This window comes from Teleopsis dalmanni, chromosome 2, assembly GCF_002237135.1.
Source record: "Teleopsis dalmanni isolate 2A chromosome 2, ASM223713v2, whole genome shotgun sequence".
NCBI classification, from domain to species: Eukaryota; Metazoa; Arthropoda; class Insecta; order Diptera; family Diopsidae; genus Teleopsis; species Teleopsis dalmanni.
This window is the reverse complement of record NC_051847.1, coordinates 177,437,007-177,450,787: the sequence shown is the minus strand read 5'-3', so window position 1 is coordinate 177,450,787 and position 13,781 is coordinate 177,437,007. Positions and strand designations below refer to the sequence as shown.

General features: G+C 29.6%; 2 protein-coding genes across 5 annotated transcripts; one reads left to right on the top strand and one right to left on the bottom strand.

The window, feature by feature from the left end:
* Positions 1 to 213: 213 nt before the first annotated feature.
* Positions 214 to 2,250, bottom strand: LOC119679561 (soma ferritin-like). Of its 3 annotated transcripts, none has more exons than XM_038091988.1 (4): positions 1,312 to 2,250; positions 1,092 to 1,244; positions 633 to 922; positions 214 to 572 (listed from the first exon to the last, which is right to left on the bottom strand). In XM_038091988.1, the coding sequence occupies exons 2-4, from the start codon at positions 1,150 to 1,152 to the stop codon at positions 294 to 296; spliced, it is 630 nt and encodes a 209-aa protein (XP_037947916.1). In that variant the 5' UTR covers positions 1,153 to 1,244; positions 1,312 to 2,250; the 3' UTR covers positions 214 to 293. The 3 variants fall into 3 exon arrangements, with proteins under 3 accessions (XP_037947916.1, XP_037947917.1, XP_037947915.1); XM_038091989.1 differs by having other exon boundaries at positions 1,338 to 2,250; XM_038091987.1 differs by having other exon boundaries at positions 1,092 to 2,250.
* A 121-nt stretch (positions 2,251 to 2,371) lies between these two features.
* LOC119684657 (ferritin, chloroplastic-like) lies at positions 2,372 to 3,927 on the top strand. 2 transcript variants are annotated; one of them, XM_038098738.1, is made up of 4 exons: positions 2,372 to 2,655; positions 2,712 to 3,031; positions 3,151 to 3,294; positions 3,354 to 3,927. In XM_038098738.1, the coding sequence occupies exons 3-4, from the start codon at positions 3,171 to 3,173 to the stop codon at positions 3,920 to 3,922; spliced, it is 693 nt and encodes a 230-aa protein (XP_037954666.1). In that variant the 5' UTR covers positions 2,372 to 2,655; positions 2,712 to 3,031; positions 3,151 to 3,170; the 3' UTR covers positions 3,923 to 3,927. The 2 variants fall into 2 exon arrangements, with proteins under 2 accessions (XP_037954666.1, XP_037954665.1); XM_038098737.1 differs by having other exon boundaries at positions 2,372 to 3,031.
* The last annotated feature ends 9,854 nt before the right edge of the window (positions 3,928 to 13,781 follow it).

The following is a 13,781-nucleotide window of genomic DNA, read 5'->3' as shown; positions in this document are numbered from 1 at the left end:
TCTGTATTCGTTCGACAATATATGATTTCATTATCCATACAATATACATTGTTCCAAAACTGCTTTAACTAATTTCTAATCCAGTATGTTTAAAAAAATGTTCCTATAATTTATTTCTTGAAATCCAATGAAAAATATTTTTTTAATTTAGTTGTAAAGTTTTTAAGAAGAAGCAAAATCAAGTTTTCAGCAAATTCAATTTATTGTTTATTTCTAAAAGACATTGTTTCTTATTTATAGAGTGTATACTCGTATATTTATATGTATATATGTGCCTTCAACAGAATTCGTATTTATTTAATGTTCTTAAGGTTTAATTCTTTGTCAAACAAGAATTCACTTAATGATTCAGAACCCATCTTTTCAAGTTGGCTCAATTTTCCAGCTATATCTCGTATGCTATGTAAGTGCTCTTCAAGATAAACGTTGGTCAACCAGCCAACAATGTTACTCTTTTTATTATCTGTTTCACAAGATTTAATTAATTCGCGAATAGATTGAGTCATTTTTTCTTCTAACTCCAGAGCTATTGTAAAGACATCAAATCCATTTCCGATCCGATCAGTTTTATACTGTACACAAATTAATTAGTTTGTAAAAATATACAATATAAACAATGCTTTTCAACTTACTAGCTTGCCCATAAGAGGTGAAATTTTATTCAAATGGTTACTTATAAATAGATATTTAAATAATTTCTTAGCATGTTCTCGTTCTGTCTTAGCAGCCTTAAAAAAGAAATCAGCAAAACCAGGACGATTAACCACATCTTGCGCACAATATGCTCCAAGAGATAAGTATATATATGAAGCATCTATTTCCATGCCAAATTGTCGTATAGTGTTTTCATAACATAATGAATGTTCATCTCGGTCAATCCCCTTCGCAAATGTCGAAAATTCGTCAAATTTATGAACTGAGCCTGTATGTGAAATGAATTTTATTATTAGAAATTATTAAAAAGTTTGAATTAAATTTATTATTAAGTATTGTATACTTAATTTATATATATATTTAATTTGCTCCTCTCATTATATTTTATTTCATTGAATTAATAGATAACATTACAGGATGTATAAGACATTACTTACATAGGTTTTCTGCATAGGACGAAATCGAAAGAAGGAGTAATCCAACAAGTATTTTCATCATTTTGACCAACTGTATTTAATTATTAATATTAATTCAAGTCGTTGCAATTTACAAATATATTTGATGTTTGAAAACAGGTAGTGTTTACAGTTCTGTAAATTTCAAATAAATAAATTCAATATTATAGCTTGTAATAGTAACATTTATCGATATGTTAACTTTTTTCAAACTGTCGAAGCCTTTACTATTATAATTTTATCACTGTTTGTCACAACTCTCCTTATTGCCTTTTAAATTAAGACTGACTGTTTTCAATTTCGCGAGAACACTTTTAAACTGTGTGCAATTGCGTCTGTGTTATCTTGCCAATGTAAGCTTCTACATAAAAACTCAACCACTTATCAGTTTGATAATGAACTGTTTTTTTTTTCAACTTATTCTCAGGACTCTATAAAGCGGGTATTACACTTCAGATTTGGTTGTACAACTTATTTGATGTCGTTTACTATTTTTGTTTTTGTGTTTACAGTAGGTCGAAAGCATCAAAAGTCACCGTGTGCGATTTGAACACACTAAAACCACCTCTCAGGAATGTATAGAGATCCGAGGTTGAGAGTCTCGTTCCAGAATACAGAGAAAAAATAAAGTAAATGATCAAAAGGCTTACCATTTATGAAGTAAATATATCTAAGCCATAAAGAAAAATTGTCTACGGGTTTATGAGGAGTGGGCAATGACGTCCAAATGGAGTACCAGAATGTGGGGAGGGTTGTTACTCATAGAGAGTAGTAGATCAGAGGGCAGGTGATCAGTGTGTAGTATGTTGACTGGAAGGTTGCGGCAACTGGTGTAGTATCGAGGAGCTAGGGATCACAAAATATTATCTAACCGCTCAATATTGACAGCATTTTAGACAAAAGTATTGGGGTACTGTTACTTATCACGTTTGCATCTGTAGTTCATACAGTTGAAAACGTGATGAAGAAGATTTAATATTTTAATTCTTCTTAAATATTTTTAAACATTTTCTTTTAATTTTATCTTAAATTTAGATATAATTCATTCAGAGCAGCAAAGGAATGAACCCTTTCGTGTTTTTTTTTATTATATTGTCTGCTAAGACGCTTCGGCGAAAAAGGTGTTTGAAGCAGTAGTCGGCGGAAGAAGACGTAGAGGTAGACCGTGTCTCCGGTGGAGTGATCAAGTTGAGGGAGCACTAACTGGACTTGATATACGAGACTGGAGAAGGCGCGCATGCAGCAGAGGCGCTTGGGGAGACATGCTGCGTCAGGCCGAAACTCGGTAACGGGTTGTTATGGCCACATAAGTAAGTAAGCTAACGATATTACTTGCGAAAAAAAACGTTGTTTTCGCTTCCATCCCATAAAATAGAATGAAATTTTGCATGTAAGCCGACAAAAAACCGATTGTAAACGAAAAAACACGAGCAATTTTGACGAAAAACCAAAATATTCTGAATTCCATTCAATTCGTTGTCAACACTGCAAATATTGCAATTACATATCAGATGTGGCACAAATTTCGCATTTCAACAGATAAGTTGTACGACCAAATCTGATGTGTAATACACACTTAACGTATAGATCACGCTTTTATAGATCTTATGTAGCATGAAAGTGACAATATAATTAAATAATTATCAGAAGGCAGCCTTATTTCTTGCTAAGAGAGAGAGCTGCTGCAGTAAGTGCACAGAACGATTGCACAAGTAAGCAACACATCGCAGTCAATTAATAAAAACGACGAGCAGAAGTTGAAATGAAAACAGTCTTAATTTCGTCTTTACTAAAGGAAAAGCATTGATACCTTCTATATCAGTGTGTTAAAAGAAACAAAGTGAATTTATTAAAATCAAGGATTCTAGCGATTTACAAACTCTGAATATAAGTGAAAGCTGTAAAAACATCATTAAAAATTTGTAAGTTATTCGTTGCGTATATACATACATATTTCGAACAAAACATTTTTGATGTTTTACAACATTTTTCAAATGTCTAAAATGGTATATAGAATTATTATCCAAAATTTGTTTTACAGCACAAATTGAATCTGAAAAAATGCAGATGTTTGCCACCATTTTGGTATTCTGTCTATGCGCTTATGTGTACGCAAACAGTCATGAACCGGAGGGGAACTGCTTTATTTCTTTAGAAAAAACATGCTCCGGAAAATTGCCTATATGTAAGTGTACGAAAGCGTGTTGATTTCTTTGTTAAATTATTAAATCTTTATTTCTTCAGACCCCAACATGGTTAAAAATTGCAATGCGTCGTTAACTAATTACACTACAACGCAGGTATATGATTATGTCGGGGACTTGCTTTATAGTTCATATGTGTACCTATACATGACTACAAGTTTCCGTGCACAAAATTATCGTCCTGGATTCCAGAAGCTATACCAAGAACTATCAGATAAGCATTTTGACGAGGCAATTGATTTAATAAAACATATTACTGAAAGAGGTGGTTCTATCAATATTATGAAGTTGAATGCAATAACTAAAAATTATAACGAATATCATAAAGATGATGAACTGCTTTCTTTGGGTTTTGCATTGGACATAGAAAAGGAACTGTTTAAGGAGGCTGCAGATATTCACAATGGCGGTGAAGTTAAGTTTCACACTTTTTATAAATCAGTTGATCCGGAAATTGCTCATTACTTTGGAGAAAAATTCTTGGGTTCTCAAGCAGAAACTGTGCGTAAATTATCTGGTTATGTAAATGATTTATTTCAAATAATGCATAACGGAGACAAGAAAGAGCTGGGCGTTTATATGTTTGATGAGTATTTGCAAAAGCAGTAAATTCATTTTTAAAAATTGAGCTACTGTGTTCCAAATTTTTTATATTTAATAAATTTTATGTAGATACAATTCGGTGATTATTAATAAACTTATTTTGACTACAATTAAAATGTTAAAATGTTTGATTTAAAATCTTTTATAGTAATTACCATCATATGATTTTATATTATAGAAACGTATTTTGAAAACAATAGAAAATGAAAACAAATACTAAATTTAATTTTTAAAGTCAATTATAATGAAAGAAAACCATTTAACTAATAGAAAAGCCCTTCCATGAAAACGAATACTTTTTTTTGTTGATTGAAGATTTTAAATTGAATTTTGATTACATTAAAAAAATTGAATTAGTTAAACCAATAATATTAGCAAGATGGTTCAACAAACAAAAAAGGTTTACATTAACTGAGATTAACTGAGATTTATTAAGCTTTGTGTTTTATACTCAGTATCAGAAAAGCCATTTTTTTTTTCAAATACCATTACTTTTCAGTGCTTCAACTAAACATTATCCAAAAAGGGTCTTCGGGGTAAGTTAAATATTAAAGTATTGTTTTCTCAATAATCTGCGTAAGGTGCGTAAAATGTCATGATACTAAATACTAAATGCAAGAAATGCCGAAGTATCAGAAATAATCAAATTTCAGAATCTGTTCTGTCCAGGTTTTCTGAATTTCATTTGTTTTAAAAATCGCCGGTTATATGAATGCGTCTTCACACTAAATGTTATAATCTAAAACATAGAAATACTAAGACAAGTAATTTGTCTCTGTTAAAAACCATGAGTTCTGAAAAGATCACGCAAAGGCGTAAACATGTCTCTTTAAACATAAAAACTATCGAACTTATTATTTCATGTATGATCGCTAATATTTTGTTAGTGGAGACACCGTCAAATCAATAGCGAACACAACATATTTTGCATAGGTAAAACTATATAGAAAAAACTATAATATCAGAGTAAATGCACACATAGCTTCGACTAGTTCTGAACTAGTGAATTCACTAGTCCCCAGGTGTATAGTACTAGTCGCTTCATAATCCACTTTACGTGGGCTCAACTGGTGAATTTTACATTGAGTTGTCATTGCCGATGTCAATTGTCCCCATACGATACACCTCGGAACCAGTCTTTTCACTAGTTCATAAGGGGTAGAATTATGTCAATCGTTGAACAATTGTTTGTTATTATATACGAGTAGTATATGTAATATACGCACTTCCTAAATGAGTTTGTATGCGAGGGTAAGTCAGGCATTATTGTTGATGGCGATGCACAGACTTTGTTGTTGTGCTTTTTTTCGTAATATATATGCTTAGCTTTGTGTGCATAAAATGCACAAGTCCTTTCAAATTATTTTAAATTTGATTATTTATGAAATTTTATACCGACTTTATACAAATATATGAAGTTTGTGTATTATAGGGTGAATAAGCACCGGCAGTAGCGCAACTATAGTTGTTGTTAGTGTAAATGCATTAATATATTCGGTAGTGAAGACACTGCTACTGCCTATAGTATCAGTGGTATCTTGAAGTGTATTAATTAACACCAGTTATTTAATAATTAATTATGTAAAGGACATCTGACGGATTTTTTCTTGAAAGATAATCTACATTAAAGTTTTTGATTTTTGTGAACTGTTCTGAGTACATATTAAGTATTGTGTATACTTTTGACGTAAATTCCATACATTTTGTGCAGTTAATTTTTTTTTTAAAAGATTTTGTTAACGCCGTAACCTACAAAGTATCTCTGTACTAGTAAAAGGATATCCCTGTTGGAGAAGTGGTCCTCGAATACATTGTCTTCAAGACAATCTTTTATACTGCGTCCGCATGTTTAAGAAAATTTGTAAAACAGTTGCTCTAAACATAAATGTAAATAGTCTCTATTTGCTTACGCTTTCATATGTACCGTTAACAGCAACGTATTTGAATTTTGTATGTCTCTTAATATTTTTGGATAATTATTTGTGTGCTTTGCTTTAGTTCAAATATAAAACAATAACAAAATGTTTACTAAAAATCCTTTCATACTAATTCCGCTAAAACACTAATTTTCATTTAATATACATATATACCTATATATATATATATATACATTTTATATATATAAAAACCAAATATTTTACATTTACACTTAGACTGAGTTGATGAAAAACGTCTTATCGGGGAATATAGGAAATAAGAAGCCATCTTTAGTAAAACTGTAATTTTGTCCCATAACTGCGATGATCAAAGGAAAACATCTTTGCGGAAGCATTTAGTTTTCCTAGATACCATTTTTGGTATTTACGCAATATTTTTTCAATACAGCTGCTTTTTCACTAAAATAATGCTTTTCAATTTACGAAAACAACAAGAAATCGAAAATTGTTTCAGATCTGAGAAACGCGTTGAGATCGTCTAAACAATCAAAACTTTCGGACTAAGAAAAAGGAAAATCAATTAAAAATAATTTTTATATATAAGTTCGTTTTATTTCATTTAAGATATGATAAGTAATAGTAATATTAAGTTAATTTTAATAACATTTAATTACAATTTTTAAATATTATATTTGTATTAACTTTTTATTCATTGTCTCTATTTCTATTCACATTTTTTAAAATTGAATTTATATTTATAAATAAATTTATAATTTAAAAAAATTATAAATTTAAAATTTAAAAAAATCATAAATTTAAAATTTAAAAAATTATTATATATTAAAGAGCACAAAAAAAGAGAAAAAACAAGAATTGGGTAAAAAAATTAAATGAGTAACTACGCTAAGAACGCACAAATTTCAATCGACATGGACCCACTCAGTCTTCGAGATATGTACCCAAAATGTCTTTGAAGACATTTGGCTACTTTTGTTCGAAAATGTTTGCGAAGACCATCACACATTTGGATTAGTTGGACTGCAGGCATGCATATATGTTTCCGAGAGTTTTTCGAAGACGGATCGATCCGTTTCCTACTGGTATAATTTGATGTATTATCATCATCAGATTGTTTTAAAATAAATTCTTTATCACTTACGTTCTTAATTTCATGAAATCTTGAATAATCAGATTTGCATTTGCTGTTGTTACGAAAGTTTGAATGCATGATAACCTTTATTGATACCAGTCTCGCTAAGTTTAGTTTTCCACGTAAGAAACAAGAACATGTTATATGTTTTTCAAAGATATTTTCAGATAATTTAAATATGGAATTAAGAGTAGAAACTGAACTATCTCGAAACACATGTAATGACTATTTTTAACAGAGAAAACAGTTTTAATAAAATTTATATATCTTTGATATCGATCACGTTTTCCATCTTCTTTTCTAGAAAATGGGCGTTTATGTACTTTGTCCAAAATACATTTAGAATTTAAACCGTCAAATATCTATATTATTTATGGTCTCTACAAATTCAACTGCTGCGGAGACAGCATTATTTACTCGTAAGTTTTCATTTATTTCAAATAATTTAACTCTATCATAATATTTTATAGCCTGTGCTACATATTTACTGATGAATATTTATCATCATCAGGCTGTTCAAAAACAAATTCTGCATGACCTACGTTTGTAATTTCCAGAAACATTGAATTTTCTGATTCGCATTTGCTGTTGTTACGAAAATTTGAATATATGATAACCTTCATTGATACCAGTCTCGCTAAGACGTGTTTTATTTCATTCATTGAGACAGTGTTGAGACAGGACATTGACCTTATTTTAAAAAACAAATTTTCTAAAGCCTCTTTGTTAAGCCTTCCAGGTAAGAAGTTTAAAATTGTTATGTTTTTTAAAAAGATTTTCGGATTATTGAAATTTGAAATTAAGAGTATAACTAAACCATTAAAACATTTATAATAATTATGTTTAGCAGGAAGAAGAGTATCAATGAAATTGGTATATCTTTGATATTCATTTTTCAGTTTGGAAACGCATATCTTAAGAATCTTCTTTTCTTCTGATTTTTTGTTTATTTTTTAGCTGGCTATATGTCATTTTTTTTCAATAAAAATTAAAAAATTCTTTATTGGTGTTTTTTAAATAATTCTATATTTCGACTCTCTTTGGGAGTCATCATCAAGGTCATATTCTACAAAGATAATTATGACAAGATTAATTTGGTTTACTTAACAAATAATATATACACAACGAACATACATTGTAAATATATTTATATATATATATATACAGTCAAACTTCCATAACTCGAACTTCTATAACTCGAATTTTCTATAACTCAAACCAAAAACAGTGCACCAAGGTTTTAGAGAGCAAATTACACACAATTCTGCTTCCATAACTCGAATTTCTCTATAATTCGAACAAAAATATTGTCACGTGCCAATAGGGATTTGTGAAAGTGCATTCTATAAGTTGAATTTTCGTTTTAAGTATGAATTCATTTTGGTGTTAGGAGAAGTCCCTTTTTCCAAACCAAATGTTTGATTTTTTTTTCTTATGTTGCTTCTTTGTGGAAATGCTAGTCGCTAGCAGCGTCGTTTAAAGTAGCTCTCTACTCTCTGCTACTCTCTGCTACAATTATATTGAGCTTGACAATAAAATTCGTACATCAATCTTTCCTACAGATGAAGATATTATTGAGCATTATAGCTTTGAATTAGTGGATCCGATTCTAAATCGGATTAGCCCTTGTGCATTAGCCCTCCAAGAATGAAGTAGAAGACTCATTCAAATTCTGAATTTTTATTTACAAACGAATGATACCCCAACTGATGACCACTATAACTTTATTATAACTTCTGTGTTGTACCTATTTGATTTTAAATAAATAAATAAATATCTTAAAATATAATTCTAGTTTCTTTCAAAAATAAAAAACAAATAAAAAAATTCTCTAACTCGAAGTCTCCATTTTTCAAATCTTTTCTTTGCAAAATTGGACTTCGAGTTATGGAAGTTTGACTGTATACTCGTATATATATATACAAATAAATATATAAATCAAATTTAAAAAACTCTTTTAATATATATTTAAGAAATATATATATTAAAGTATTAACTAAATATTACTTAAATATTAACCAAGAATTTAATATACTTTTTACCTAATAAAAATAAAAATTAATAATATCACATTCCATTAATCTATTTATCATGTTACTTATTCTATTGTCCATATTGCACTAACTTTTGCTGATCACTTTTCTATAGAGGTGGGCTACATTCTCTGTGTCCGTCTTGTGATTGCGGTATTTGCACCATATGTAGCATTTCTAGTGCCATTCTCTTTTTATAATTCCTCTCTTCGCTCAATACCTCTGCCTGTTAAAAATCGGCTTTGTGTGAATTTGTTGTACAGGGGGAAGTGAGCGCAGTTTTGTTTGTTTCTAAAATTTGTTTGTTTCGTGATTTTTGGTCCGATCTGTGTCCACTGATTCTTGTTTTTAATTTGTTTTTAGTGTTTCCAATATATACCATGTCGTATTTTTCTTCTTGTTTTTTCTTGTTGGACCTTTCTTCTTTAGGAATTTTTGTGTTTGTTTTATTAAAGAATTGTGCAATATTGTTTTGTGTATTCGTTGCAATGTTATATTTTTTTCTATCAAAACATTGCGAATTTTTGAATTTTTCAGTTAATCCCGGAATATATGTTGTTGATTTGAAAGTTTTTGGTTCTTTCACTGGTCTTTCCTTTTTATCGTTTTCTTTGTTTTGTTTTGAACCCTGTACTTATGCTCGATGGGAAGTCATTTTTGGTAAATATTTATATTATTTTCTTTTCATTCGCCTTATGAAAGATTGTGTCAGCTGTTACAAGTACTTTCATCACGAAATTGTACGCTGTATTGATTATTACATTCCTAGGATATTTTGAGTTAAAATCGATCAGCCTTCCTGAGGCTGTTTGCTTCTGATATCAGTCAATTTTAATTTTGTCCTCTATTCTTATGGCCACAGAGTGTAGATATGGTAATTTTGTTTTTTATTTTCTTCTAATAAAACCCTAATAACTAACAGAAACAATGTCAGAATTAATTCCTAAATCTGTGCTAAGAAAAGTATTTCTTATAAATTTGAATTAATTATAGTAATCATATAGAATACGGATATACATTGCATTATCTTTATAATTTACTAGGGTCGTGTGCGAGTTAGGCTAAGTTGATGCTAAACCAAATGGGAGATTTTTTGGGATTTTTTGCACTGCACACATTTAGCCATTTATTAACACGTATCGACACATCACTACATTATCGGCACAACTTAGAATTTCCCTCATTTAGAAGGCAACTTAGCCTAACTCGCACACGTCCTAGATAACCCGGCACACGTTGTTTTGCCGCATAAATTATTTCTACCGTTTTTTTTTAAATAAATGATAATGAATGTATTGTAGATGTGTGGGGATGGGTTTCATGATAAATAGAGCATTTGAGCGCTGCAGGCGATGACCGCCGATAAAAATACCAACCATTCGTTTTCTTGATTCAATGCATTACATTAATGTAACGAACATATTAATTGTTTGATCTCCTAAAAGTTTAATTTAAATTCAAAAAGTAATATTTTATCCTAAATTATAAAAATTAAAAATAAAGTAAATACATATATAAATCAATATAAATTTGGAAGAACAATAGAGTGGACAATATGTTTTGTCAGTCCGTCTTTAACCAACACAAATAGGCTTGATGGTTTGTCCACGCGAGAACATGTCACGTATAGTTGTCCGTGTGATAAATAACAAATGTAGAATAAATTATTATTTTTGCTGAAATGAAATAATTAAATGTCAAACAAATATATAAAATAAAACAAAAATGTTTCTTTTTCAAAAATATAAAAAAAAAATTTATGTCAAGTAATAAAGATATTTTTGCTGGATAGGGATACCCTAATCATTTTAGCGGTATGAAATATACTTTACGACCTATTCTCATACCTACTAAATATACACAAAAAGTTTCATGACAATTGGTCAAGCCGTTTCGGAGGAGTTTAAACACAAACACCGTGACACGAGATTTTTATATATTAGATTAAAGCACAGTTTGTGGTTTTATTAAAATCCATTCGGAAGAAGGATATGTTAGTTGGAGCTTGGTCCAATCGTAAATGCACTACCTAAATTTTCATAGATCATTTTCTTTAGTGTAGTTCCTGGAATAATAAACTGTTTTAATCCACATACATGTACTATATTATTTTTATATATAAGTTAGTTTTATTTCATTTAAGATATGATAAGTAATAGTAATATTAAGTTAATTTTAGTAACATTTAATTACAATTTTTAAATATGGTATTATATTTATATTAACTTTTTATTCATTGTCTCTATTTCTATTCACATTTTTTAAAATTGAATTTATATTTATAAATAAATTTATAATTTAAAAAAATTTTAAATTTAAAATTTAAAAAAATTATAAATTTAAAATTTAAAAAATTATTATATAAAATTAATAAAAATAAGTTACCTATAAAATTCTCTCTGTTTATTTAAAGAGAAACAAGATGTATTAAGATGATTAAAGAGCACAAAAAAAGAGGAAAAACAAGAATAGGATAAAAAAATTAAATGAGTAACTACGCTAAGAACGCACAAATTTCAATCGAATGCATCCGCTATGCAAGATATGGACCCACTCAGTCTTCGAGATTTGTACCCAAAATGTCTTTGAAGACATTTGGCTACTTTTGTTCGAAAATGTTTGCGAAGACCATGACACATTTGGATTAGTTGGACTGCAGGCATGCATATATGTTTCCGAGAGTTTTTCGAAGACGGATCGACCCGTTTCCTACTGGTATAATTTGACGTATTATCATCATCAGATTGTTTTAAAATAAATTCTTTATGACTTACGTTCTTAATTTCATGAAATTTTGAATAATCAGATTCGCATTTGCTGTTGTTACGAAAGTTTGAACGTATGATAACCTTTATTGATACCAGTCTGGCTAAGATGCATTTTATTTCATTAATTGATCGATAAGTGTTGAGACCTGCCATTGATTTTATTTTAAAAAATAAATTTTCTAAACCATCTTCGCTTAGTTTTCAACGTAAGAAGTGTAAAATTGTTACATGTGTTACATGTTTTTTAAAAAGATTTCCGGATAATTGAAATATATAGTTAAGAGTATAAATTAAACCATCAAAAAATTTATGATTATTTTCATTATGAGTATCAATGAAATTGATATATCTTTGATGTTCATATTTCAGTTTCGCACTTGCTCTGAAATGCATATCCTTAGAATCTTCTTTAAATAAAACCCTAATAACTTTAACAGAAACTAAGCCAGAATTATTTCGTAAATCTATACTAAGAAAAGTATTTCTCAAAGACTTGAATTAATTATAGTAATCATATAGAATACGGATATGCACTGCATTATCTTTATAATTTATTAAGGTCGTGTGCGAGTTAGGCTATGTTGCGTTCTAAATGAGGGAAATTCTAAGTTGTGCCGATAATGTAGTGATGTGTCGATACGTGTTAATAAATGGCTAAATGTGTGCAGTGCAAAAAATCCTAAAAAATCTCCCATTTGGTTTAGCATCAACTTAGCCTAACTCACACACGTCCTAAAGCACAGTTTGTGGTTTTATTAAAGGGCATTTGGAAGAAGGCTATGTTAGTTGGAGCTAAGTCCAATCGTTCATATATTTATTTGAACTTTCTCGTTAAAGTGTTCAGACGCAAACAAAAACTTGTTTGCTTTGCTTTCAAATAGTTTAAATAGAGAAGGTGCGGGTCTTTAAATCTAAAATTTGCAAAATAGCATCCTCATACATAAACGCTTGAAATACCACTGCTTTTGTTTGAGCTTGAAAGTGAATTTTGAATTATTTCAGTCTTTTATATCGATACAAAATGAAACAACAAACAACAACAAAATAATAAATTCTATAAGATGTTGCAGTTCGCTCTTATACATTTCAGAGCTTTTGTTGAAGTATACAAACATTAGGTGTCCAATGAACACAATCCGCATTTTCTACACACCATATATTTTGTTATTATGATTTTAACAGAAATTAATACCTACAATTCTGTTGAAGCAAGTAAGATCACAACATACATTTGGAATAATAATAATAATAGTATAAATGAATAAACTTGACGGTTTTCCAACGCGAGAACACGACACATATAATTGGCCATGTGAAAAGACCTGATTTTCTAGATCTATCCCACAAATCGACATTGTTTGACCTTGTGACTTATTAATAGTCATGGCAAATGCCAAGCGAATTGGAAATTGCAGACGTCTGAATGGAATGGGTGAGTCTGAAGGGATCATTGGGAATCGTGACAGGAGAACAGCTTCACCTTCAAGTTTGCTAGTTAAAATTGCAGCTTCAACTACATTGCTCATAATTTTTTTTATGACTAATCCCGTGCTGTTGCATAGCTTAGGTGCATTTAAATTCCGCTGCATAATTATAGGTGAGCCAATTTTTAATCTTAAGTTACCTATGTGGTGGCATTCCTAGTAAATACAGCGTATTCAAAAATTCAACAGGATAATTATAGAACGATAGAACGATTCATTTTAGAGACTTTAAACTTTTTAAACAAATCAAAGTAAGCATGAATAAATTTTAAATGTCTAATATAAATGCAGGTATATGGATACCAAAAAACTGTATAACAATTAAAAAAACATTATCCAGTGGACCAAATTGTAAATCTAAACCATCCTTTAATCCACTTGAACACACACAAAAAATTTCATCAAAATCGGTTCAGCCGTTTAGGAGGAGTTAGATATACTATAAGATAAGATTATAGTATATACAGATATATATACAGATATACTCTAATATACTTAAAATTGGCCGGATTTGAAACAAAGTCCATCTTTAATATTAAAAATAAAAATAAAA

Coding starts and splice junctions, on each gene's coding strand:
- LOC119684657 (XM_038098738.1), top strand. CDS start 3,171: ATGCAGATGTTTGCCACCATTTTGGTATTCTGTCTATGCGCTTATGTG. Junction 3,295..3,353: donor CTCCGGAAAATTGCCTATAT/GTAAGTGTACGA, acceptor TTATTTCTTCAG/ACCCCAACATGGTTAAAAAT.
- LOC119679561 (XM_038091987.1), bottom strand. CDS start 1,152: ATGATGAAAATACTTGTTGGATTACTCCTTCTTTCGATTTCGTCCTAT. Junction 923..1,091: donor GTCCTATGCAGAAAACCTAT/GTAAGTAATGTC, acceptor TTTCACATACAG/GCTCAGTTCATAAATTTGAC. Junction 573..632: donor CACCTCTTATGGGCAAGCTA/GTAAGTTGAAAA, acceptor ATTTGTGTACAG/TATAAAACTGATCGGATCGG.